We start from the raw sequence: 22,822 nt of genomic DNA on the forward strand, positions 1-22,822 counted from the left end.
GTGGTGGTGGCACAATGGATAGAATGCAGTATTGCAGGCTAGTTCTGCCCACTGCAGACTGATCCTGACCAGCTCAAGGTTAACTCAGCCTTTTAAGGTTGGTAAAATGAGGACCCAGATTGCTGTGGGCAATATGCTGACTCAAAACTGCTTAGTGAGGACTGTAAAGCACTATAAAGTGGTATATAAGTCTAAATGCTACTGTTGTTACTATTTATATCATGCCTTTATTATTTTTACAAGTAACTCCAGGTGGTGAACATGCTCAACACTTTCCTCCTCCTATTTTCCCCACAGCAACCACCTTGTGAGGTGGGTTGGGCCGAGAGAGAGTGATTGGCCCAGTTTCACCCAACTGACTTTCATGGTCTCCTGCTTTCTAGCCCGGTGCCTTAACCACTAGATCAAACTAGCTGTGGTTGATGCTTTGTGACATGTATTGCCATTATCATGTGTTTTTGAAATTTTGAATATTTACAGGATTGAAGAGTTGTGTAGCTAAGATGCATTTAGTTTGGGTAAATTTAAATTTAGTTTAGTTTGGGTAAATTAACAATGTTTTATTCAAATTCAGGAAGCCCGTGAGATCAACCGAGATCTTCAAGTTCAACTTGACCATGCACTACAGCAGGCCCAGGATTTTCCCAGTCAAGGCAATTCTCTATTTGCTGAGGTACTGATTTTCATAAAAGAATATATTACTTTCAACAAAGCCATTATTAGTTTCAAAGCCTTCTTATATTGAGTCACTTCTCAGTATCAATTCTCTTGAATTATTTTTTCATTCAAAGTTGATGCTAGATATTCTTAAAAAGCATTTTAATCAAAGTCTTAATACATTTTTAGTAAGTTATTACATGTTTGGAAACAATATAGCCCTGCTGAATCCTCTAGAACAGTGTTTCCTAACCTTGGCAACTTTAAGATGTATGGACTGCAAATCCCAGAGTTCCCCAGCCACTATGCTGGCTGGAGGATTCTGGGAGTCCATACATCTTAAAGTTGCCAAGGTTGAGAAACACTGCTCTAGACCCGGTAACAAAAATTTCTCAGTCCAATTATACATTAGTAATTTTGGCTAGGAACTAAAGCATGTGAAATTGCCCATCTTGATACCCTCCAGTTGTGTTGAAGGCAAGATTAAATGCTAAAAAAGCCGTGACAAGGTTGGGAGATATTTTTTTTCGTGCTTTAGATAGGGGTGTCAAACTCGATTTAATTGAAGTCTGCATCAGGATTGTGTTTGATCTTGAGGGGCTGGAGTGAGCGTGGCCTGGGTGGGTGTGACCAGCTCAATGTCACTCGTGTCGGGGGTGCCTATGGTAGCCTGAGCTCTTTGCCAGAGAAAATGCTCCCGAGCTCCCTTTTCGGCTGCGATGGCCTCCTGCAACCCTCTGCCAGCAAAAACAGAGCTCGGGAGGGCTGCATGCTCCATTTTCACTGGCAGAGGCACCATGGGCCAGTCCTTCGCTGTTTCCAGGGCGGCCATGTGAGCCAGATTTAAGCACCCCACAGGCTAGATCCGGCCCCCGGGCCATACATTTGACCTCTGCTTTAGGACAATATTTTATTCAAAACAATTTAGCTGTATAAGTGTATGTGGCATCCAAATATTTAGGAACTTGCTTAATTTTTAAGATACTAATCCCTACAGTGATAACAGTAATGATCAAGTAATGTCACAAATTCTTTCAAACTTCTCGAAATAATTGTGTTTGGCAATTATTTTAAAATAAGTTAGCAATTATCTAGAAGCTACATGGCTTTGATTTGGTGAATAATATGGCAAAGTTATTAACTTTCATTATTACTTTCTAAGCAACTTATATGATAATTTCTCTAGCTTTCCTGAGGGACTGTATAACTTGCTATAAATATTGAATGCATTAGAATGTGAACCAACTTTAAGTGGATTTTTTTTTTCAATAGGTAGAGGATCGTAGAGTAGAAATGGAGCGTCAACTAATTAGCATGAAAGTAAAATATCAGTTATTACAAAAACAGCATAATTTCACCAGAGAACAGTTGCAAAGAGTCAAGGTATGGTTAATTTAAAATTTATTTTGTTACAGGAAAATAAATCTTTGGATCATTTATGCTGGAATTTTATTCTTTCTAATAGCTAAGCATTTCTGTTTTGTACATATATAAAACTCTTATGGAATTAAGATGAGATACAGCTATGGAATTAAGAAAGTCGTGTTTAGGAAACAAAGCTGTTTCATCTGTGTAATATTAATGTCACTTGCTATGTAAATGCTACTTTTCTAGAAACAAGTCTAGCTCAAATTATTTTTGAATCCCCGAAATAAAAAACAATGGTACATGGCGCCTTCTTTAATAATGACTCGACAAAATGTATCATTACCATCCTGGCACAAATATCCACATCTTGCTTGGGGAATTCTGGGAGTTGAAGACTACACATCTTAAAGTTGCCAAGGTTGAGAAATGCTAATCCATTCTATTTCTGTTGTAGAAACAAAACATGTATTGGTGTGAAATATTAGGAAGTTTTTAGTATTGGTTGATGTGAAAACTATAGCTATTCTTAGTCAGAAAGTTTGCCAGAATACTCATGCTTGGTATTTTCAGCTTGTATTTTCAATACAGACTAATACTTACAAGAACTGGTGTTAAATTTCATAGAACTGACTTGGCTGAATACAGGTAGTCCTTGACTTATGACCACAATTGAGCCCAAAATCTATGTTGTTAAGTGAGAAATTTGTTAAATGAGTTTTGCCCCATTTTATGACATTTCTTGCCACAGTTGTTAAGTGAATCACTGCAGTCGTTAAGTTAGTCATATGATTGTTAAGTGAATCTGTCTTCCCCATTGACTTTGCTTGTCAGAAGGTTGCAAAAGGGGATCACATGACCCTGGGACAGTGCAACCATGGTAAAGTCAGTGGCTGAGTGTCTGAATTTTGATCATTTGACCATGGGGATGCTGCAATGGTCATAAGTCTGAAAGTTTTTCAGTGCTGTTGTAACTTTGAATGCTCACTAAATGAAAGGTTGTAAGTCAAGGATCACCTGTACTTTATGAACAGGTACTTTATGAAACAGTGGCCAACCATCTGAATTTTGATCATTTGACCATGGGGATACTGCAAAGATTGTAACTGAAAAACAGTCATAAGTCGCTTTTTTCAGTGCAGTTGTAACAGTCACTAAATGAACTGTTGTAAGACGAGGACTACCTGTATATTTTATAAGAAAGTGTGTGTAATTTAAAAATGACCAAAATTTGGTTTGATTTGTAGCTGCAGATGGCTACACTTCTAAGAATGAAAGGTTCACAGGGAGAGCATGACCAGTTGGAACGTTTACAAAACATGCTTCAACAAAAGAATGGTGAAATCGAAGAACTGCTCATGAAAGTGAAACAATTAGAAAAATCAATGGTATGTACACGACTAAATTATCAAATCCTTTATTGGCAGTGGGTGAAGGAATGGTATAGAACTAGACTGGAAAGCATTATATAGAATAAGTTCACGCAGCAAAAAGAATCATGAAATCAGAGCGAGTGACTTAACCATAAATACCCGGGATGCGCAACTGAAGAGAATAGATCTCCCATATAAGAATTTATGCAGAAAATAACATGGGGTCCATCTCTCTCTGACACACATGGATTAGTGGGGAGTACTCCAAGTGAGGGGTCCCCAGGAGATAGATAATGGAAGCAAGAACTATTAAATCATGCACCCAAGGCAAGAGGCACAAGCAAGGTTTCAGGAAAGGAGTGTGTGAAAGAGCTCCCCAATGCATCATGGATATCTAGCGGCAAAATGACTAAATTATAACTGTGCAATTTCTGTTTCTCGGCTTCTAATGTGCTTTTAAGAATGGAATAGAAGCAATTTGCTTTAGAGAGCCCCAAAATTGGGATAAAAATGAAATGTGGCCATGCTTCTTCCAATGATACTGTTAACCCTGAAGCAAACGTGGCTGAGGCCATCTTTGAGGCTTCAGGGTTGCCACAAGGAAGAAGAAGGGACAGGGACCGGGGAAATAGCTAGCTGGGGGTTTGTAGTCAAAACAAAACGTTTTCCTGTGGGAATCAAGGACATTCCAACAAGTGGCTGGGGGAGAGGAGGGGTGGAATAACCAAGCAACCGGCCAGGACCTCTATTGGACAATATGACTGATGACTTGGGGGAAAGGGGAACTTTTACTTTTTAATTAGGTGAAAACCTCGGGAACTTTCAGAGTCAGTTTTCACCAGTTGTACCAATATGATGTATCCAATAAAGTGTTCCTTGAGAAATCTACCTACCTTGGGTTCTGCTTTCTATGGGTGCATTACTTGGAATGCTGACAGATACAGAAGTATGACTTTGAGTGGCTTTTGTCCCTACCCCTATCCCAAGCATTGTTCATCATGATTGTAGATGATACTTGAAAGACTTGGAAGAATTCCATTACATTATTGTACATACAATAGTGTGCTCTGTTAATCTCAGTTTCAGGAAGTGCAATAAAGAAGAGAAGTGGTGTTACAACTTTGCATTTATATAAAGGCAAGCTTTAATATTCAATGAGCAAGCCATTTTGGGATAAGAACCCAAAATGTTTTTTCATGGTTGTGTTTTCTAGGCTGGTTTCAACAGATACCTATTTGGTGTGTAAGTTGTTAATTACGTTAATTGTTTGATACTTTTCCTCTATAAAATAGCTGAATTTATATATTCCCTTATATAAGTCGCATTTTTTGCCTCAAGGTATAGCATAATTTTGTTATATTTGAATGGGATGATTTTTCTTCAAAGATATTCTTATATGTTGCCATACCTTTTTGCCACTAACAGATAGCTGAAATTACCAAAGAGCAATATTGTATTAGTTTTAATTTTTTAAATAATTGTTTACCCAGAAGGTATCTGAGAACTCAAGAGAGCTGAAACCGTCGAATGCCTCAGAAGATGCTGAATTTGAAAATGGCTATTATGTTGATTTGCTTCAAATGAAACTTGAAAATTCAGAGTGAGTCTTGTGAATGCTAATTGTGGAAATTGACAGCTTGAGTGAGCCATGGCATTTAGATTACAGTATTAGTTCCTCCTTCTCTAAATGCTAAATTGTTAGATTTTCTTGATTGTTTTATTTTTAACTTTCTTGATTAAAATAACCATTGTTAAAGTTAACTATTAACTATTTTAGTAAAATAAGCCTTAGTTATATGTTACATAATGTCAACATTTTAAATTGAAACCAAGTAATACTATGGAGTATATTGTGTAAAATCAGCCACCATTGCTTATAATTGGTGATTTATGGTACAGCATGTTGTATGAATTTAGCAAAAACATAATACAGGTCATATTCAGCCTTCGTATCTTAGATGAATCACTCCAGGATCACACAGTAAGACACAGTTCGTTGAATAAGCTATAATGGCTGAGCACAATATGGGTTTCAAACAAAAGAGCTGAGTTCATGTATAGGTAGTCCTCAACTTACTGTACATTTTGACAGACACACTCCCCCTCCAAAAAAGTACTTATGATATAGATTCCAAGTGGTCCCAGTGGGCACGTTTTGGGTATTCAGCAACCCACTCGCATTTACGATTTTCAGTTCACATGACCATAATTTATGATTTTGTTGTTGTTGCTGGAAAGTGGTATTTATTTCTGATTTCTGAAAAAAGCTCATATTGGGGACAATGGGTTTGCTTGATGCCTGTGGCACTCGTTTAATGACCATGGTGATTTGCTTAATGATTGCAGAAAAAAAAAAAGAATTAAGTCAGTTACTTGATTTTAAAAGAACTAGCATTATTTATTATCGTAATTTCAGGCTCAATTACAGTCATAAGTTGCAAACTACCTATGTCTGCAACTAAACAAATTGTATTTTGCTTACCCTGTTGTATATGAACCAATAACCACGTGCAAATGTTTTACCTGGAAAAGTACATTAGAAGAGTACATACAGCATGAAATGTAATTTCTCTTCTTTATCCTGCCACTGATTCAACTTCCAGAGGATGAAAAAATAAATAAATGAAAAAAAGCAGACCTGCATGCAACAAAAAAGACGGAACTTTGAATATTAGTAGATATTTTAGAAATAAAAAAAACAATGCCCTTTAGAATATTAACATGAGTTCAGAATTCTGGATGTTTCTTCCTTGTTTCTCTTCCTTTACCATACACAGTACAGCTGGGCTGAGAGAAAGGCACTCACTGACTTTCCCTATCTGAAGGTGGACCAAAAGCTGATCTTCCCTGGTCTTAGTCCAATACCTTAATCATACATCATTTTCAAAGTTTTTAATGTTACTTTATGAGCCAAATTCAATGATATTTTTACTGGGAGAAGTTGTGCTCTTTCTTCAATTTTGTCTGATTTTTTTTTCCTGCATTCTCTCCTGTAAGCGACAGATTTTCACTGGCTAGAAAAGTCATTACTGTTCTGTACTGAGACCATCATAAATCTTTTTGGATGGTTTTGGCTGCTAATATTGCTTCATATACTACACATTTTTAAATCTAATGTGGTCTTTATATGGGGATTAAAAGACGGAAGGAATTGAGACCTGCAGTGTGGATGTTGACTTTTATGCAATTGTATGTTTTCTAATACTTATTTTTTGTTTCTTTATTGTTAGTAAGGAGAAAGAAAATTTGAAGAATGAATTATCTTTACAGCGGATGAAAGCTTTGTTTGAAAGTCAGCGAGTCTTAGAGATGGAGCGAAAGCTTTTTGTAACTGAAAAGCAACTTGAAGCTTGTCAGAGTGAGAACATAAATTTGCGTGTGCTGCTAGATGAACTGAAAATCAAATATGAACCAGAAGGTAATTATCCCTGCTCCGTAATAAATCACCATTTCCATCCATATATTGCCTTTTAGTGTGGGAACTGGCCAAGGTTCTTAAAGGCTTTTAGAGTTATACATTCCCTGCATAGTCTCAACTGGAATTGCTTAGTATTGTTTGTGCCATAGCTGAGAATTCAGAAGCCTGGGAGAGACCTTGGAACAATATAGGTTATTCATTGAGGCAAATGGACATAGAACAGGCTGCACAAACTCTTCTGTTTTCTTACAATGGGGAAGTGTATCTTGAAAATGTATTACTTCTTCGTCTTGCTTAGGGACATAGGAGATTCACATTTTAGCTCCAGTTTGTGAAGTGTTGTTGAGAGCTGTGTGCTGTCTTTTCATTCTTTTCTTTTTAATCTTTTATTACTTTCCCCAACAATTGGAAACCATGTAGAAAGCCAGGTGTTGTAATTCCACACTTTAGGGGATCTCTCTGAAACGTAGCAGGAATATTACTGTGGTTCAGACCACTAGTACTTTTAGAAAGCAAAGCCCCCTGCCAGGATAGATCTCTTTTTTCTCAGTAGCAATAAGCTTCATTTGTATAGGGAATGTCATCTGTGAGTTATGCACTAGTTCAAGCTGCAGTTGCTTCTGCCTTCCTCCCAGGCCTGAAAGTAGTAGCAGAAGAGCCTGCCAGGTCCTGTAGCTGACTGCGATAAAGAAGCTAATCAATCACTAAGGAGAAGGCCTCATTTCCTTCTCCTTTTGTTCTTTTTAACCTGGTTGAATGTTGGAGTTGTGTAAAAATTTTTTTATTCTTTTTTATTTTATTTTTTTAATTTGATTTTATATGCCGCCCTTCTCCGGAGACACAGGGCGGCTTACAATGCGCTAAGCAATAGTCTTCATTCTTTTGTATATTTATACAAAGTCAGCTTATTGTCCCCACAACTGGGTCCTCAATTTACCTACCTTAGAAAGGATGGAAGGCTGAGTCAACTTTGAGCCTTGGCGAGCTTCGAACCTGCAGTAATTGCAGGCAGCTGTTCTTAATAACAGGGTGCTTTAGACCACTGTACTACCAAGGCTCTAAATGGGTTAAGAAGTCGATATGGGCAAAAAACAGGCCCGATTTTGCAAAAAATGGGGCACGCAGAGGGTTTGGGAGGCCTGCAGAGTGCTCCTGGGGGCCAGGAAGGCCAAAACTCTCTTTTTTTCTTACTTAGCTCTTCCAAATCTTGGTGCATCTTGTACACCGGTGTGTCTTATAGTCCGAAAAATACAGTATTTAACTAGATTTCTTGTTTTTAAGCTTATACTTTTAAATTCCTTTCCTTACTACTACTGCCTCTTTTTCTGCACTTTGCATAATATTACTTATATAAAAGAGAATAACACAATTGGTGAACAAACAAATGAATGAGCTCTTATAAATATAATTATCTTAGGGAATGCTTTAGTGAGATTAGTGACTCATTTTGAAAACTATTCTAATATGAATTCTTGTGTGCAATTTTCTCCCAATCAGTTAAGTTTGTGAAAAGGTATGTCACCAAGGAGTAAATATGCATACTAACAATACCCCTATATAAATTGTATTCTAAAGAATTAATCTGATTTAATTTTGTATTCTCTTTCCTAGAATTAACGGGCCAACTGATCAGCCTCAAGAAGGATGCAAGGCATGGATTTTCAGACAGCTTCAATATCAGCAATTCTTTGTGTGAATCTTCTTGTTTGCCATTTCAAAACAAGGAACTGGCTAAAGAAACGAAAGATGATCTCAAAACTACCCTTCAAATTAAATCCATGAATGTTGTTCCTCTTCCGCCAATAGAACAAAGAGGAAAGAAGACCGTGAAAATTGAGGAGAAAGACTTTGACAGAACAGCTATAAATAAGAAAACTGGGAATGATGCAGGATTGCTTCAGACCACCAGGTCAGTGTCTACTAATATGTATGTGCAAGACAATCAGCACAGACCTGCATCTCTGTTTTTTCGCTGCATGCATTATGCTATACATTTCTTCATCTACTTTCTCAGTATTGCATGCAGTGTGCTACCCCAGCTCCAGTTGCCTAGTCTGAAACTCTCAACATTCTTTAAAAAGTCAAAATAATAGCAAATGGAAAGGACACGATTCTTATGGACTTCAGTATTCCTTACTGGTTTTTTTTTTTTTTTTTAATCACCTTAATGTAGTGCTCATGCTAGATTTCATTTGCATTAGCAATTGTGCCAACCTGGCATTTCAAAGTTAATTTGTATTCTAGTTCAGGATGGAAATCTGACCCACAGTTATTTCATATTGACTTGATAATATTGGCCTCTATGGATTTGTTTTTCTTTATGAATGTTTGAATGATTCATTTAAGGCTGTAAACATGTATGGAATATGTGAAAGTAGAGATGCAATTAAAGCAGTGGGTGGAACATGATAGCTATCAGAACATCTGGATGTATAACCTGGCAATGAGAGCTTTTGTATGAATTGACAGACATTTAAGATTTCTTTAGGACTCTAAAATGCTTTCAGAAGAGGTACTCTGGAAAACATTTGGGCAGTAACAAGCACCTCCTTTTGAACGATTACATTGTGCCTTTTCCCAGATTCACATGATTCACTGCCCTATGAGTATGAAATCATGTGAATTTGGGAAGAGGCTAGGCTGCTTCGAAGGCATGTAAAATGGTATTTCACTTACGTTTCCTGGCATTATAAAGCACTTACAAAGATTTGTATTACTCATTGCAACTATGAGTAATTAAGCATATGTTCATATGCTCTGTTGCCAGATTAGCATCATGCCTTCATAATCGTGCAATAGCTTATTGGGCAATGAGCTTTCATAGGTTCTGTTTCTGTTGTGATATATTTGAAAATACTTTGGAGGATTCTGCAGGGTGAATGCAAGAGCTTCATGGTAGTTACCCATTGGTTAACAGCTATCGTTGGCTAGCATTTTCATTTTGTCCTAACTCCTTGGCTCATTCCCTATAATGTTAAAATTGTAGTACAGTGGTGTTATGTTACCTTTCTGCTGCATAGTTGTCTTTAAAACTGGTCATTATAACCAGACTGCTTGCTTTGACATCATGAAGGAAATGGAGGATGCTAATATTAGCCAGCTGGACTGTCGTTTTATTTCATTCAACTTTTTCACTTTTGGAGGAGAAAGAACTGCAAGGTTTTGAAGGTTTTGAAAATATGTGAGCAGCATCTTTGAAGATGTTATTGCCAATTTAGCAATGGAATTAAGCAACTCAGGCAGAAAAGCTGCTGAGAAGCAGGGAGGGTTATACACCAGCAGCAATCCCTGCTGATCCCATAAACCGAACTTCAACCAGAGCACCTCCTAGCTGAAGACAAATAGGTACAGACAGCAACACAAAATAGACTTGTTGATCAATTGTTCTGTCACTTATAAACCTTTTTATTTTTATGTAATTTTTATTAAATATTTTTAAAAGAATACAAATTTTGAAAGAGAAGAGTAAGGGAAGTGAACTAATAAGAATAGAAAATACAAAGAAAAAAATAGAGAAGAGAAAGGGGAAAAAAAGACAGATAATGTTATAAACAAATGGCTTCCAATCTTAAAGGCAATTACAAATATATGAGCCGTGCTGTCGCAGTGGTTAGAATGCAGTACTGCAGGCTACTTCTGCTGGCTGCCTGCAATTTGGCAGTCCAAATCTCACCAGGCTCAAGGTTGACTCAGCCTTCCATCCTTCCGAGGTGGGTAAAATGAGGACTCAGATTGTTGGGGGCAATATGCTGACTGCAAACCGCTCAGAGAGGGCTGCAAAGCACTGTAAAGCGGTAAATAAGTCTAAGTGCTATTGCTATTGCTATTTTACCCTCTGTTTCTAAGATCGCAACATAACTTCTTTTTTTCCATTCTCTAGCTTTTCTAATCATCAAATCCATAAAACACAAGTTCATTTTTTAAAAAAAAAATCAGCAAAAAGCCCATAAGGAACTTCCTGCTAGCAATAAATATATTTTTGTCCTTTCTCTAATCAGACAATCATCTGTCTCTCTGCTAATTCTGTCACCTTTACCATTTATTTCTCCATCATATGTATTTCAGAATCTTCATTTTAGCATAAAATCTTGCAGTTACATATAAAATGATTTCCATAACTCTTTTCTAAGTGTCTATTAGTTCAAATAAGATTTCTGCTTTCAATTGAATATATTTCTATCACTATACATATTCGAACCCAAGATTTTCTAGCTTTTGTGCAGGTCTGCCAGCCATGATAAAATGACCTTTCATGTTTTCCACATTTCCAACATAAATTTGCAGCATCTTTATATATTTTAGATAATTTTTCTGGTACATCATTTTATAAAAGTTCTCATTTAAATTATAATGTAATTTTCAGTTCTTTCAGTTACATATTTTCCCATTGTTCTCCCTATATATTGATAGAGCCAGTTTGGTCTACTAGTTTAGGCACTAGTCCAGGGACTGTGAGTTCAAGTCCTGCCTTAGCCATGAATACCAGCTGGGTGATCTTGGGCCAGTAACTCTCTCAGCCCAATCCACTTCACAAGGGTTGCTGTTTTGGAGAAAATAGGAGGAGGAAGATGTGTTGGATATGTTTGTCACCTTGACTTATTTATGAAAATAATGAAGGCAGGATATAAATAAATGAATAAATAAAATAATAAATATTGTCTAAAGTTCTTCACTCACTTTATCATACTCTTCCTCTTGTTCTTCCATTTCAAATTTCAACAAAAGTTTATGAATTTTAGCAATTAAATGGTCCTCTTCTGTACATAGTTTAGTTTCAAATACTGTTTTGTGATGCTAAATTCTAAATATACCGTTATCTACCTTAAATATTAACTGTGTATACAAAAACCATTTGAAAACGAAATCAGCAGTCAATTTATCTCTTGATTTCATCTTACAATTGTTTGGTCACTTCTAAACTTTACTGAATGCCAATCTTTGACACAATTGTCTGTCATTAACTGCTTGAGTTCTTTTAAAGTCATATTGTGTCATCACTGATGCCATCTAGTCATGTAGGGTTTTTTTTTCTTCTTATCTCTTTTGCACTTTCCAAGTGCCAGGATATTGTCCAATGACTATAGATTTCACTTTATGTGACCACAATATTTAAACTGGATTCGTTATCTGTGCTTCCAGCAAGCATTCTGTTTTTACCTTATCTATCGATAAACTATTTGTTCTTCCAGTCTAAGGTATTCGTAGCAATTTTTTCTTACACTACCATTCAGAGGCATTGATTTTTCTTCAGCTTTTCTGTGTTCCAGTTTTCAGAGCTATTTGTTACAACTGGAAAAATAATAGTCTTGACAATATATACCTTTGTTGCCATCATGATATCTCTGCACCTCAGTATTTTGTATAAAGTTATCTTAGATTTTCTTTCAAGTAAAAGGCATCTTTGTTTTACTAAGTCACCATATTTGTGAATGCTTGAATCTGGAAATATGAAGACTTGAATAGCTTATCCATCTGTTTATGTATGTTGGCGTTGCCTTTTAGCATATTGGATTTGTAATAAATAGTACCAGCTTATTTCATTTTTTAACAAGAAATTCCTCAATTTTTCCTTCTTCCAGACCCACCATTTGCATAGCTGAGGCTGTTGATGTTTCTTCCAACATTTTTAATTCCTGTTTCTAATTCTAGTCTATCATTTCTCTGCATGTATGTTAAAGAAGGTAGTGTGCAAAATTAATTTTGAACAATTTAATTGCACCATATTTCACTGTAACTGTTGCTCCCTAGTAATCATGCAAATTTATGCAGTAAGGAGAAGAAATGGCCTGGGTAAACCAAATCTTATTAAGAGCTACCTTCAATTTGTTGTGGTCTACACAGTCAAAAGCTTTGGTGTAATCCATATAGCAATTATCGATTTCTTGTCGGTAACGTAGCTCTTTCCATTGTCTATTGGATATTAGTAATGTGATCTTGTGTGTCTCTGCTTTTTTTGAATCTAGCTTATACATCTAACACTTCCTGTTCATGTACTGTTGAAGACTAGATTGTGAAATCCTAAGTGTCGCTTACCAGCATTTGAGACAAGTGCAGTTGTGCAGTAATTTGAGCATTCTTAAGCAGTGTTGTTTGATTTTTGGAATATAAATTGATGTTTGTCAGTCTCTTGGCTATTGCTGAATTTTCCCTATCTATATATTAAGAAGTAAAAGTTTAACTCCATTATTTGGGAAGGTTTTAAACAGTATTTCTTTTATTTCATCAAACCCTGCAACTTTATTGTTAGTAATAGGGCACATTTAATTTCATTAGCCAGAAACCTCTGGCTTGGTTCTGAACCAATGATTAAGTATTCATATGTATCAACAAATTTTGGTCAAAAGTTGGGGTTATTGCAGTGCCCCCCCACCCAGTCACATGATCAAAATTTTGGCACATGATAAGAACTTGGAGCTGGCTTTATACTTAAAAAAAAAAGTACCTTCTGGGAATCTCCTCAGTGGTTTTAAGGAAAATTTGGCCTTGTCTTCCAAGGGTTAAAACATTGAGCAGATTCCTAGAGGAGATCAGCTTCACTGGAAGCTTTTGGCCCTTCATGGGGGGCAGTGGTTCCTTTTTTTTTTTTTTTTAATTTGATTTATATGCCGCCCTTCTCCGGAGACTCAGGGCGGCTTACAATGCGTTAAGCAATAGCCTTCATACTTTTGTATATTTACAAAGTCAGCTTATTGCCCCCACAAACTGGGTCCTCATTTCACCAACCTTAGAAAGGATGGAAGGCTGAGTCAACCTTGAGCCTTGGAGAGATTCGAACCAGCAGTAATTGCAGGCAGCTGTGTTAATAACAGGGTGCGTAGACCACTGTACTATCAAGGCTCTTTTGCCTTACTGACTCCAGGCCATTAAAAACTATTTTTTTCTTTCATTGGATAATCATTATCAAAAATATTGCTACTATTTAAGCTGCAGTGGACTGTTGATCTGCAAATAAGGTAAACAAAAATTCATTTGTGTGGTCTGGAAACAGAACATGATAAGTTTATCTCATAGAGCTGTATAATTTATAGTGTAGCATTTATTTGCTATATTAAATATATATGCTGTCAGATCAAAAGACCTCCAGCAACTAACCACAATCACAATCATACAAATATTAACATATAATGAAACACTAAAGCATCTGCAGTAGTAAATTTAAGAAAAATACCTGAAGCACTATTCATAGCATAGCAGAACAGCAATTCTACCAGTCTTTGAAAGTCCTATTGAATGAGGTTACAAACATGGCTAATTTATTCCTGTGACCAAAAAACATTTGCTAGCTTTAGACCTCTTTAACACCTGAGAATAAAAGATCACCAGGATTTTTTTCCCAAGAGGAATGCCTTGGTCAGGTTGACATTGGTTCAAGAAAGATCCTGCAAGTATCCAAGTGCCAATCCATAAAGAGCTTTACAGTTGAAAGCAATGCGTCTGGAAACTTATTGGAACTAGTACAAGATTCATAAAGTTGGCATTCATAGTGCTGAGCATCAATCAGCAAACAGGAAGCTGTAGTTTGCACCTATATCAGTTAGGTGATTTCCAAAGGCAATCCATGTAGACTGCATTGTGGTGATAAGGATGTGTGTCACTGTGTTGAGTTTCTTCAATTCCTTTTAGCTATAAGTAGCGCAGCAGCTAAAAAAAAAAGCTATCTTGTCTTCATATATGAATCCAGCAGTATTCATGAGTCCAGGAAGAGCTTTTCTTCTAGTTTTTCCGTTCCATTGTTGACCCCCATACAAGCTGAAATGGCCAAAGGGCCAGGAATGTACTTTGTCCTGTCAAACTATTTCTGTCTCTGGAAAAATGGAACTTTTTCCAATCAATATCTGATCAATTTTGTGTGCTAATAGTTTCCTTTCAATTCAGCCTTCTATAGTATTCTGCAGTATCTCAACTGCTAACCTCTTTCTTCAGTATATCCGTAACTACGGCTTCCACTTACTATCTCACTTTACTTCTCCTGTCTCTTAGGGTATAAATGATAAATCCCCACAATCAAAACTATCAAGTCTAACCCATTCAATAGTAGCATATTATACCCAACTATTTATACCACTCCTGATCCACAAGAAAATATGTATTCCTTGTAGAGGGTTCATTAAACCCTCTACAAGGGGGTTCTTAGGAGTAGTTGGAAAAAACTTGAATCCGAAGAAGGCACTGGAATAGACTGTTTCAAGCTGGTGTAATAATTTGTTCCCTGCAGAAACTGATTCAAGATAGTTCAAGTTCCAGAATCTGATTCAAGTTCCAGAATCTAACATGGTTCAGGATAGGATTCAACACATTTTGCTATTTTTAGGACTTTTAAAAGAATCCTGATTTTGTTTTAGGGGGGGAGTTGCTTGAGAAAGTCACACTTGGTGTCTTGTTTTTACTGCACATTTGTGACTAGAGTATTTATAGTAAGTTAAGCTTTCTAAATGGCATTGCTTAACTTGTGCATGAAATCGAATCATGTTTAAAGCAATCCTTCACAAAACCACTGTGTTGTTGTAGTGTTTGCTAAGCTTTACAAACCAGCATTCACAATGAACATTGAGCTTCTAACAATGAAGAGGGCACTCTAGTATGGGACGACTTAAAGCTTTATATGAGGAATCCATGCTAAGCTGCCTATACTCATTAAAAGATGCAGGTCCTCAGGGACATGAAATAATATTTCACTCTGGGAATACTTAAGCATCATCCATCCATCTTTGTCACTGTTGAAAATCCAGGCTGATGACTAATGACAAACTACTTGCTCCAAAGCAGAAAAAGGTGCCAATGTACTGAGTAAATCATCTGTCATTCTGCTATTAGCAAGGTAGTCCAAAGATGTCAGGTGTGACATATGCTATCAAACCACTGATGGTTTGGATGAGTGTTCTGCAGCATGGTAGAGAACTCTGTCTTTTGTCACTTCTCTTAGTTCTTACCTCTGGCCTCATGATCTCCCTCTGTAGCATTTTCAATCAGGATGTGGTAATCTTCCTGTATCACTAATACAGGGAGGAATACTGAGCGTTCAGTAGCAGGAACTCTTATCTGACGGGTTGGAGAGAATGTAACTGGTTCTGAGTGAATGATAGAAATGTGTGTCTTTGGGCAGTCAAGTTCAGGTCCAGTGATAGCAGTAATTTCTTGGGGTGATATTTGTTGTTCACACCTGAATGCTGATTTGGTGAAACTGCCTGCTGTTTTTAAAATGGGCAGCCTGTTCCTTAATACTCTTTCAAAGAGAACTACTAGCTAGCTGTCTTCAGTTGGCTGAAGGAGATCAGTGAATGATGTCCCTGAGATACCATTATCTGAATCCCATTTAACTACTTAGTGACTCCTTTGAGATGCCTAAGCATTGCCTTATATCCCCATTAGACATTTGTGTAATTTCTCCACTCTCCCCCATGAAAAGTAGCAGAATAACAGAATTGGAAGGGACCTTGATGGTCTTCTAGTCCAACCCCCTGCCCAAGCAGGAGACTCTGCCATTCCAGACAAATGACTGTCCAATCTCTTCTTAAAAACTTCCAGTGATGGAGCACCCACAACTTCTTAAGGCAAGCTGTTTTGAAGGCAAGCGATGCCTGTAAGATATTCCAATGGAGGAGAGTCTTTCTTGCAATTAGACACCAAGATAGTTGATGGATTAAGTACAAGAAGAACCTGCATACTTACCAACTTTATCATCTTTAGATACTGCAGCTTCTTTAGCCATCCCTCCTCCCCCCAATTCCCAATTATAAAACTATGCAGCAAGTTAAACCTGAAAAGTTCATGACTGATAAGAAGGAATAAAGACACAGAATTACTGAATTAAATAGAGCCGCTTATTTTTCATTCAATGAAATGATTTTTTTTTTTATTTAGTTAAATATAAACATATATTTCTATTTGGAGACATATGTCAAACTAGTTTGACATAAAAATTGTCTTAAAGGCACCAATTCTGTTTGGAGATCTACTCTAGAATTAACCTACATTTAAGATTATTGAATGTTTATATTACAGGGCTGTAATTATGAAAAGATTTAGATGTTTTTAAAATGTAAATACCATCCATTTTGCTAAGTGAATGGAACTGTGGGATTAAGTCAACACTATGCCAAGAATCCCTTTAAAGTATATGTTGCTGTTTAAAAATAAATTGAAGCAGATGGGCAGCCGTGTCATTATTAATGGTCAAAACAGGCAAAATGACACACACGTGCAAAGAGACAGGTTGTTAATTATGACACCATTTTGCTTCTTGCCTGTTTTGATGCACACACATACTATCAGGAGACCATTGCTGCAAGTAGTTGCCGGTTCAGGGCGTAAGTAGAGTGTGAATTGAATGCATATAAGTGATATGTGAAGTGGGTATATGGGAATGGAAAGCTTGATCTGTAAAACCCTCAGTGGTTAGAGAAGGCAGAAGAAATAATGGGATTACAGAGGAAGGATATTAAATTTAGAGGAGGACTATGGAATGGCATTTCATGTTTTATGGAAAAAGTTAATCTTAAATGTTGAGGTTGGTTTGCCCCCAATTGTGGGGTAAATCTCCCTGAAGGTGGATTAAAGTTATTTGGAAGACATGTAACAGTTCTCACTTAGCTGCAACTCATCTTTTTTCACTACATCCCACACATTCACTAATTATTTAAAAATTGCTTACATCTTTATAGCTAATAAAAATTAGTACAGATTTTAATTTATCTAAAGCTTTACAGAAAGAACGAGACAGAAATTAAAATAGGAAAATAAATATATGAAAAACTATTAAAAAATATAGCTATGAAATGTAATAGAATAAAAGAACATAAAACAAAAGGGGGAAATCATTTTTATAAGTGGCATATTAAACATCAAATTTCAACAATTGACCAAATTAAACTGAAGAACTTTTTAACAAAAATCAATGATTCTCCAATATTTCAAAATATATATCATGCACTTATGTGTGTCAAGTGTCTGAAGTGGCTGGCTCAACACAAATAAACCTCCCAGTTAGAAAAATATTTAACAACTTACATGCGTCAACATCCCAGATCAGCTTTTTCAAGAGCTTGCTTTGAACAACTGGACTCCATGGTAAGATATGGGAGGTTTAATGGAGTTTCAGTTGAAGAAAGACTGTGTATTTGTGGAGCATCAGCCACAGAAGACATAGGACACCTTGTTGACGGCAAATTATATTCTCCAGAAAAGGCTGCTTACGTAGACCCTTATTTAAAAACTAAAAAATATTTTTAAAAGACTAAAAAAGAGTTCCCTATTGCAGGGAACGAACCTGCATATAATGAGTAAGACTGCACTCTTCATTTCAAAAGCCATCTCAAAGAGGACAGAATACCAGTACTTAGATCAGATTGGGCTTTACTATAGGAGTAACTATTATCAATATTTTTTGTATCTATCTGCATTTTTGAATATATTTTACAGTCAATTGTCTTAATAAACTTCTCTTTTCTTCATTTTTGATTAGTGATAAACTTGCCATTTCAAAAACGATGACTTCACAGATCTCTTGAATTCAATCCTTAATATATCAGGAATATTACTACTTTTCCAATGCTTTTTTTAGCAACACTCAGGCCAATGCAACCATAATAAATAAATAAATAAATAAATAAATAAATAAATAACTCCTCAACAATAATCAAATTCCAAAATTTGAAGACATAATTTATCTTAATATGAATATCTTTAGATTTAAAACAATGTCAAAAACTATATGCATATCCATAATTGTTAATAAATAGTATTACTGTATATCATTGATTCCTGCATATCCATAATTATTTAACAATACACCAATAAACTGAACCCCCTCCTCACAGACACAGTGATACTATTTTCCGTTTTCTAAAAGATTTTCTGCTTATTTAGTTCTTGTGTTAAAAGGTGCATGGTTGTTCAAAAAGTAGTTTAACTTATGGAACACAGATTCTTTTGGTGTCTTTGAAACAGTATAAGCTTAATCTTTGATGCACTTTTTATACTAGCTCAATTAAGACAGATCTCAGATAAATCCATCAAATGTTAATTTGATGTGAAACCTAGGTTAATAAATATAGTATACTCTTAAGCTTCCAACTATATTTGTATGTAATGTAATTTATTAGCTAAATGATTTGCTTTGTTGCTGTTTTTTATTTATATTTGCGTGTTTGCTTTTTTCTATCCACTTTTTCCTCTTTTGACATGAACTTAATAGCATTCAAAAGCTAAGTAATATGGGAACTAGGAACTAATGGCATGCTTAATGTAGTTTGAAGTCAGGTTAATGTTTATATTTAATGTGAAACTCGAATGGTTGCTTTAACTATAGGTTAACTTCTGACCCTGGTTTAAAGATTGAAGAAAATCATCTTGGTGCAACTGAAGATATATCCAAGCACAAGAAGAAAACCAAAAAGAATGTTTATCCCATAACATATGTATCTTCCAAGCAAAACCTTGAAAATCAATGCACTCAACAATGAATGTTTTTGTCACTTTTGCGGGTCCTTTCAAATGTATGTGAAATAGCCTGCCCTAATCTGCAAGGTTCCAGATATGTGGAATCATTATCTGGTCAGTATGACCAATAGTTGTATTGACTTGGCATGATAAAAGTTCTAGACCAATTCGTCTAGAGAGTTCCAGATTGGGCAAAACGGGTTGCAGAATAAGTGATTTTGTTCAGTGCTTTTTAATAATATCATCTGAACATAATACCTGAAAAGTTTGAAATTGGTACTTCAGTTGTTAATCTCGTGTAATATATTTTGAAAACTGCAACAACAAAAAAATAAGTATGCCACTTACCAGCAGTATATTCATACTAGCATTTAATCCACTCTTTTTATGTGAATCCCAAGTGAACAGGTAAGACTAGATATAAATAAATGGATGTAATATATGGTAATGAGACTGTAACATAGTACTATTTTTGCTCTACTTGTATGTATGTATTAATTAAATAAATTTTTCAAATGGTTATTCATTTGTAATAAATATTAAATAAAACTTCAGAGTTGTATGCATTACATTTTTCTGATGGCTTCTCCCTTAGCAAAATTGTAGTTTCCTACTAAAAAGAGAATCCATATACCTTTATGTCAAATTGAAACATGTTTAATTTTATAACTATTTGAGCTGTATAATTATTTGAAGAAATGATTCATTTTGAATTAAAGTTGGTTGATGTTATAAAATCACAGTGGAGTTCCTGCCTTGCCTTATGCAGATAAGATGCAAGGGCTGAGCCTGGCAGATCAAGAAGCAACTTGTTGCCAGGCTACAAAGAACTACATAAACAAAACCTAGATGTCTCTTGAGGGCATCAAAAAAACTAGCTAAGCATCTGTTAACTTGGAAGGATAGAGAAAGGGGAAAAGCCTAGAGATTTTAACTTAGTTGTCTCAGATAAACTTAATGCCAAGTGCTGATTAAGGAACTGGGTATCTTTGGAGCTATGGAAAGAGCTGTGATTTCTTTCTCATTATTTGTATGGTTTTTGTATACACCAACTTGAGATAGCCAATCCAGGTGGAACAGACATACACCTGAATTTTACGGAAGTAAAATGCATCATATCTGCAAGGCAAAGGTACTCCATAATGAGGGTAGAGTGTAATCAGGAATATTCATGCAATTTCCCTAATGTGTGACTTCACCATCTGGACTTTTTGACATTCCCTACCCCAGGTATTGTAATGCAATAACAGTATTAATCACTAGGACCAAGAAATTTAGCTATTTAGTAAAGAGCTTCTGTGGGTTTATATCTTCTCCTTCCTTAAAACAGTTATCTCCAAAGTGAGGTGCACACACCTGAAAAGCTTTGCAAGGCAATCGATTGGAGTACGGGAAGCAAGTACAGACAGTGTTCAGTTAACGAGCACTTGATCAGTGACCATTCAAAATTACGCTGATGCTTAGCAATCGTATTTATGAACATCTCTGAAGTTCCAAACATACCAGCAGCCCTGTGGTCACATGATCACAATCTAGATATCTAGATTGTGATCATCACAATCTATATTTAAGACAATTGCAGTGTCCACATCACATTATCACCATTTGCAATCTTCCCTGTGGGCATTCCACAAGGTAAGTCAATGCAGAAGCAATAGGGAAGCTCTCAAGTTGCTCTGGTAAGTCACTCGCACTCCAGCAGCTTTTCTTTCTGAGGTGTCTCAGCATCCCAGCACTCCCTCCCATGGCACCCCCTTGCACGCCATTCCCTACATAGCACCAGCCACCCTGGATGCACTGTGCTTGTGTCATGCCCTGTCTGCCACTTAATATACCCTCCCGCATCCAACTGCACTTGTGACCTGCTTATACAGCCCTCATGCATCCAGCAATAGATGGCTGTGTGAGCTTTGGCCTCCTGTGTAATTGTCAGCCTGCTGCACCAGAGTCATACCCTGATAACTAATTGCACACCATGGGACATCAGGCATCAACCAGCCCTGTCACAATAGCCATCCATGCACGTGTCACACGAGCGCAATGGTTGGAATGCAGTAGTGCAAGTTACTTCTGAGTGCTGGCTCCCTGCAGTTTGATTCTTACCTGCTGAAGGTTATTTCGGCCATCCTTCCAAGGTCGGTAAAATGAGGACCCAGATTGTTGGGGCAATATGTTGACTCTAAACCGCTTTAAAAAACTGTGAAGCTGCATATACAGTAAGTCTAAGTGCTATTGCTATTCTAAGCAATTTAACCTATAATGTCAGTTCATGCATTATCCAAAACCATGTCTTAGCATGTTGTAAGACACTTTCTTTTGCTATTTATCAAAAGAATCTTAATTTCCTGTTAATGACATTAACAGGAAGAATAGCTACTATAAAAGTGAATATCTTACCAAGACTATTATATCTATTCCAAACAATACCAATACAACTGAAGAAACAATGTTTTGAAGAATTAAATAAAATGATATCAAGATACATTTGGTTAGGGAAAAAAGCAAGAATAGGCTTGAAAATGTTGCAGGAAGCCAAAAAAAGAGGGGGCTTTGGGCTACCAGGCAGGCCTCGGTACTCACATGGGTGAAAGAATGGATGAGCCTGAGACATACAAGATTATTAGCCTTAGAAGGTAACAACCTCCAACTAGGTTGGCACGCTTTCTTATGGTATGGGAAGAATAAGATACATAGTTATTTTCAAAGACACTATGTTAGGAATGCATTGTTATTAGTTTGGTTTAAAATAAAAGAACAACACTATTTGAAAATACCAGTCTGGCTTTTCACTATGGAAGCATTGGTAATATTATTAACATGGAAAAAACTCTAAGTTGCTAAGATATTTTGAATGAAAAAGGGGAATTAAAAACCAAGCAGGAACTTAGTAATCAAGGGATAGACATTGCATGGTGGCCACACATGAAGATACAATCTTGCTACGAGAAAGATGCTAAAATGTAGATGCTAACAAAGAGTTAACAGAACTAGACCAGATATTAACTGGATCAGATGAAAAACTGATAAATTATATTGGTATTTATTTCAGTATTAAACTTGAAAGTGAGCAGGTAAAGGAGACAATGATTGCTTGGGCTAAAAACTTTGGACATGCAGTAGAATTAGATAAATGGGATAGAAATATTAAATTGACTATGTCAACTGCATATAAAGAAAATTTGTATAAAATGTTTTATAGATGGCATTTTGCACCGGCAAGACTGGCAAAAATGCATAAAGATAGATCCGCTAAATGCTGGAAGTGTAATCTGGTTCATATTACCATATGTGGTGGACATGCCCAAAAGCTAAAAAATATTGGACGAAAATACATACTTGGTTGGAAAAAATGATAAAGCAGCATATACAGGTGAAACTCAAAAAAATAGAATATCGTGCAAAAGTTCATTTATTTCAGTAATGCAACTTAAAAGGTGAAACTAATATAGAGATAGACTCATTACATGCAAAGCGAGATAGTTCAAGCCTTGAATTGTCATACTTTTGATGATTATGGCTTACAGCTCATGAAAACCCCAAATTCACAGTCTCAGAAAATTAGAATATTACA

At 36.2% G+C, this 22,822-nt stretch overlaps 1 protein-coding gene across 8 annotated transcripts in view; it reads left to right on the forward strand.

Moving 5' to 3' along the window:
* The window catches only part of SPDL1 (spindle apparatus coiled-coil protein 1), a 33,136-nt gene extending 13,335 nt beyond the window's left edge, over nt 1–19,801 (forward strand). For 3 of the 8 annotated variants that reach the window (XM_034406099.3, XM_087887384.1, XM_034406092.3), the window contains exons 6-12: nt 575–673; nt 1,930–2,040; nt 3,270–3,410; nt 4,886–4,995; nt 6,626–6,813; nt 8,425–8,722; nt 19,121–19,801. In XM_034406099.3, coding sequence (XP_034261990.2) covers nt 575–673; nt 1,930–2,040; nt 3,270–3,410; nt 4,886–4,995; nt 6,626–6,813; nt 8,425–8,722; nt 19,121–19,274 — 1,101 coding nt within the window. In that variant the 3' untranslated portion in view covers nt 19,275–19,801. Of the gene's footprint in view, nt 1–574; nt 674–1,929; nt 2,041–3,269; nt 3,411–4,885; nt 4,996–6,625; nt 6,814–8,424; nt 9,218–19,120 lie in introns of those variants that run through there. The other 5 variants (XM_087887379.1, XM_087887382.1, XM_087887380.1 and 2 more) reach the window with 3 other exon arrangements.
* The last annotated feature ends 3,021 nt before the right edge of the window (nt 19,802–22,822 follow it).

Source organism: Pantherophis guttatus, chromosome 2 (assembly GCF_059756535.1).
Source record: "Pantherophis guttatus breed Tessera chromosome 2, ASM5975653v1, whole genome shotgun sequence".
Taxonomy (NCBI): Eukaryota; Metazoa; Chordata; class Lepidosauria; order Squamata; family Colubridae; genus Pantherophis; species Pantherophis guttatus.